Raw genomic sequence first — 5,270 nt, forward strand, 5'->3', positions numbered from 1 at the left:
TAAAAAGTTTCCCACATAGGCTAATGACTTTCACATGGCCATAGGTGAACAGTGGAAAATGAATATGTGAAACTCAAATCCAAAAAACTAGAGAGCCGAAGATAGAGTGTGCAGCCATCAAAGTTTGATAATGTCAAAATCTCGAAGCAGTAGTATAAGTGCACCCATCAAAGTATGATGTTGTCAAAATCTCAAAGCAGTAGTATGAGACTTAGTCTTGAAGCTCATTTCAGAGATGGGAGGGAAGCTTGTTTTGGAGATGCATGAATGATCGATGAATATTCTCTGATACTGTGTTGTAGGATTAAGCCAAGAGAATGGTTGGCGAAGAACTCTCATTCTATCTTGGAATTGTATCAGGAGAGAACCACATATACATGGGGATCACAATAATCATGATGTAAGCTTAGCACCAAGGTTACGTGCATATAATATACACTATATACAATACGTAGTAGTCTAACATGTATGTACATATGTATATAAAAATAGAGGGGTTGACAAGGATCCAGTGTATGGGTTTCTACTCAAATTGTGGAGTGGTTATGATTCAAGGATAGGGATCTAACATCAATGATCTGAACCACTGGATGCGACTTCGTATCTTTAAACTGCTTACATATCAAAATCGTAGTATTTGGAGAGACTAGCCGCATCAAGTGGTTAAAAATACATATACCATTCTAATTATTTAAAATAATTTTTTGAGTGTAAACAATCTATATTGTAGAATTAATTATAGTGCATTGTCAGATACCAGGTGGTTAACTGAAAGCCCAACTGATCAAAGATTTAGATTAAAAACCTAAAGGCTAAGCAGTGTCAAAATTGTCAATAATTTAAGAGAAATCACAGAAAACCTTAAACACAGATCGAGCAACTAAAATGAATGGACAAGCAGCGTTTACATCTTCAGACGATATTTCTTCAGCGTTTACATCTTCGTCCTCATGGCGTGACCACAAGGAGTGATCATGATTCCTAAAGAACTGAGTGCTAGCTTTGTTGGTATGTTTTGAGGTGAAGAAGTGCATGTTGAAGCTTTTGAAGTTGATGAGACAACTAAAACGAGCAGTCCCAGCCAATTCATTACAACGAGAAGTCCATCCTGATCTCTATGCCAGAAGCAAGACAAATATTAACTGATAAAAGTATTTCTCTTTACTAATAAAATATAGCAAACTTATTTTGGTTCAAACAAATATATGGAAAAAAAGGACAATGATTTCTTATCCAAACCAAACAATACAAAAAAATCAATCCTTAGCTCAAACAAATATGTGAAAACAAAAGGACAATGTTTGCCTATTCAAACCATACAATACAAAAAATGCCAATCCAAGTATCAGATATCAAGTAGTTCTCATGCAGTTGCCCAGTTGCTGGTGTCCATCTAGAATTGGGCCTGGAGCCAATCTACAGTCTTCTTATCCAACTGAAAGGCCTTGGCAAGAACATCATCAGAGATGGGTGGCTTCGCTCCAAAGACTGCATTGGGTACGAGGATCACACCGGGGTTCTGGCTGCTCAGACCAGAAAGGGCAACAGCATTGGTCTTCCCATAGTTGAATTGGAAGTGGATGAGACCTTGAGGAAATACGAACACATCACCCTTGTTAAGGACCTTAGTGAAGAGCTGGTTGTTGGGGTTGGATGTTACGAAGCCGACATAGAGTGTGCCTTCCAACACCGTAAGGATCTCAGTAGCCCGTGGATGGGTGTGAGGAGGGATGAGACCGTTGGGTGCAAAGTCTAGACGAGCTAGTGAGATGCCAAGGGTGTTGAGCCCGGGAATTTGGTTCACAGCGATTAGAGTCACATTAGACCCAGGTTTGTTTCCTGTGTCACCGGCCTTGTCAAGTCCAGAGAAGAAGAAATCTTCGGCTTTGGCCTGCTTCGGGTCCTTACAGACAAACCCATTTACAAACACTGCAACAATTATAAAAACGATTAGTACTTGGAGAATGCATAAAACCATACGTTATGCATGCATAATTACAAATGTCACAACTCATAAAATTAATGGTTGATGAGCAGGAGTACCATCTGAGTTAAGATCAGCGACGCAGAAGTCTTGGAGTTGGCTAGGATCAGAAGCAATGGCATGAGATGAAGCCAGAGTAAGGAGAGCAAGGAAGAGGAAATGGGCAGCCATCTATTATCTCTTTCTAGCTAGCAGGAGAATAGCCAAGGGATATGGAACAAGGTGTCATGGGAGGAGTTGATATATATAGGGGGAGATTGGGAATAGGCCTTTTGCAAGGCTTGATTTAGTCATGCGACTTTATAAAAAAGAAGAAAATCAAACCATGCTGTGTAAATTGCGTGCCATGGTTTTCTATTGACAAGGTAAAAGTTTGAAGAAGTCTCGCTGATGACAGTGGGTAGAAAATTATGACGGAGTGGTTCACACAAGGGAGAAGGAAAGGTTGCAGCGTCGAGTTAACCATCCACACATGGATCCTGGTTTCTTTTATTCTATATTATTATGTATAATTTCTGATCCCGTCTTCTTTCAACAAAGATACTTTGGAGTTGTTGGAGAATACATTGACGAGACCTTTTGTGCCATACAACCGCATTTTTTCCAAAGCAATAATGATGTGACGACACCTCATCTTTTTTTTTTTTGTGGTATCCGACACCTCATCTTTTTGATTTTCTCAACGACACCTTGCTTTTTACATGAAAAATTTTGAGCGTACGTTTAATTCAAAAACACAACGGTGAGTTAACTAGAGTGCAACCCATGTTACGGCAATACAAAAAAAAAAAAACAAAAACAAAAACAAAAACAAAAACAAAAACAAAAACAAAAATAAAAATAAAAATAAAAATAAAAAATAAAAAATAAAAAATGAAAAACTAGAGTGCAATCCAACCGAATCAAATTGAGAAGTTGAAAATTTAGGCTCAACTTAATTTAAATATTCGGACTTTAAACTCATTCAAGATCGATCGGATGTTAATATTTCAAACTTCGATTTTATAAAAAATAGATAAAATTAGAAATTGATTCGACTCGACTCGATTCGATTCGAATATCAACCAAGTTATATTCAAACTTGAAATCAAATTTTACCTATTAATAATATATTAGGATTTGATGCTTCAAGATTCGGTCCACCTTGAGCCCACAGCGAGATCCTCGACGAACAACGGAATCCAACGAGACTAAGATCATCCCAAACAGAGTCTGGATGATCGAAGCTGGCACGAAGTTCGAAGTAGTAGAGGATCGGCAACAGCTGGTGGCGGGCCAGCGGAGCAGCGGTGGCACAGCGGTGTGCGGCAGCGTCCGACCTAGGCATGCAAAGCCCGACCCAATGCGCGGGGCGGGGCCCTAGCCCAAGCGCACGAGCATGCGGGCGCAGCCCAGGCCCATGCGAGCGTGCGGGTTCAGGGCCCAAGATTGCCCAATCCACGGTGGACCGAATAGTGCACAGGAGAGCGAGTGGACCGCATGGGCATTTCTCATGCATTTCTCACAGTGCACAGACTATTCCGTGGATCAATGTGCGATCGGAGGGCGTGGGTTGCTTCTGATTTCGATCCAACGATCTGGAGAATTGTTTGAGTGCTCTAATGATTCCTAATCCTATTCTAATTGGCTTTTAAGCCTTTAAAAGACTGATCAAGGAACAGAACGATGTAGTGGTGGCCTGGTGGTCGCACACAGCTTCGTCAATTCTGGAAAACCCAAACCAGAGAGAAAGTAGACATCATATCGAGAGGAGTAAGGCTCCTCAACAGCAGACAGCGATCACTTCAAGGGTTCAAGGGGGTCTTCCTAGAGAGAGAGAGCTTTTGTTAGGGAGAATTTTCTGTGAAGGAGAAATTGGATATACGAGAGTTGAGGATGAAATCTCATCTTGTAATATTTCTTTTCTCATACTGAAGTTTGCATGTCCCATGGAGACGAGCTATTTTTTGGCTGATCCACGTATTTGATTGTTTTCTATTTTATTTCTTCTTTCTTCTTGCTGCATCGCACGGTATCGAAAAGATCCTGCGAGATAGTGTCTTGGCCAGACATCCACCTTACAAGTAGTATCAGAGCGAGGTGGTACAAGGACACAGATTGCAGTGGTGGTAAGCAAAATTGAAGATGGAGAAGACAGGATCAATCAAGATGGAGATCAACAAGTTTGATGGAAAGAGCAATTTCTCCTTGTGGCAGGCAAGGGTGAAGGACATGCTCATCCAGTAAGAGCTAATTGATGCTCTCTTATGCGAGGAGAAGCCGACCACCATAGAGGTGTAGGATTGGAGACGACTACAGATGCAGGCGGTGAGTACCATCTGCATGTACCTAGCAGATAAGATGGTGATCTATGTGCTTAGCAAGACTTCCCCGACAGTGCTGTGGTCAAAGCTCGAGGAGTTGTATATGGTAAAATTTCTCACCAATACTCTCTTTCTCTGGAGACAGTTCTACCAACTACGGATGACTGAGGGACAGAGCGTACAGGAGCATCTAAGCCACTTTCAGAAGATCCTCACCGACCTCCTCAGCATTGAATAAAATATTGAGGAGAAGACTAGGGTCCTGGTTTTGCTAGCATTGCTTCCTCCTTCGTATGAGTCCTTAGTGACTGCTCTTCTTGTGGAAAAGCACCATCAAGATGGACAAGGTTACTACGGCGATTCTCCAGAACAAGGTTCTCAAGAGGAAGAATCCAGCTTCGAGCTCAGGTGGCGGTAGCTTAGCTTTGATGGTTTTTGGAAGAGCAGAAAGCGATATCAAAACATCTATAATACAGAACATTTTTAGAAGATGGTACTTCCGAAGCAGATTTATCTTGCATCTGTCACAGAAAGAAATACGAAGAAATCCATCTATAACATTTCGTCCTCATGCTGCAACTGTAAGGAGTGATCATGATTCCTAAAGAACAGAGTACTTACTTTGTTGGTATTTTTTGAGGTTTGAAGAAGTGCATGTTAAATCACCAGTCAGCTTATTATGTCATACAATTGCATTTTTTCCAAACATGTAACGATGTGATTAGGAAGACCATTGATTTCTCAGGGAGCAGGTTTTTGGGATAAAAGGAGTAAGATACGTGCCCAAGCTAGATTAGATGATTTCTTAGGAAGCAGTTGACGCCACCTAACTGGCTAGAATAGCGAACACGATGACGACACCTTGCTTTCTACTAGAAGCTTATTCTATTACGATGGAGCGCTCATTCCATTCAAAAACACAATGCAGTGTTCACACAATGCTGAGAATTCAATATCCCTGTATAGCTATATCTTTCTTCTTT

At 40.9% G+C, this 5,270-nt stretch overlaps 1 protein-coding gene across 1 annotated transcript; it reads right to left on the reverse strand.

Annotated features, from left to right (window-relative positions):
- Positions 1-1,140: 1,140 nt before the first annotated feature.
- On the reverse strand, positions 1,141-2,191 carry LOC140859180 (putative germin-like protein 2-1). The gene is made up of 2 exons (XM_073260810.1): positions 2,044-2,191; positions 1,141-1,929 (listed from the first exon to the last, which is right to left on the reverse strand). The coding sequence occupies exons 1-2, from the start codon at positions 2,153-2,155 to the stop codon at positions 1,394-1,396; spliced, it is 648 nt and encodes a 215-aa protein (XP_073116911.1). The 5' UTR covers positions 2,156-2,191; the 3' UTR covers positions 1,141-1,393.
- Between the last annotated feature and the right edge of the window lie 3,079 nt (positions 2,192-5,270).

The sequence above is a fragment of the Elaeis guineensis genome, chromosome 7, assembly GCF_000442705.2.
Source record: "Elaeis guineensis isolate ETL-2024a chromosome 7, EG11, whole genome shotgun sequence".
NCBI lineage: Eukaryota > Viridiplantae > Streptophyta > Magnoliopsida > Arecales > Arecaceae > Elaeis > Elaeis guineensis.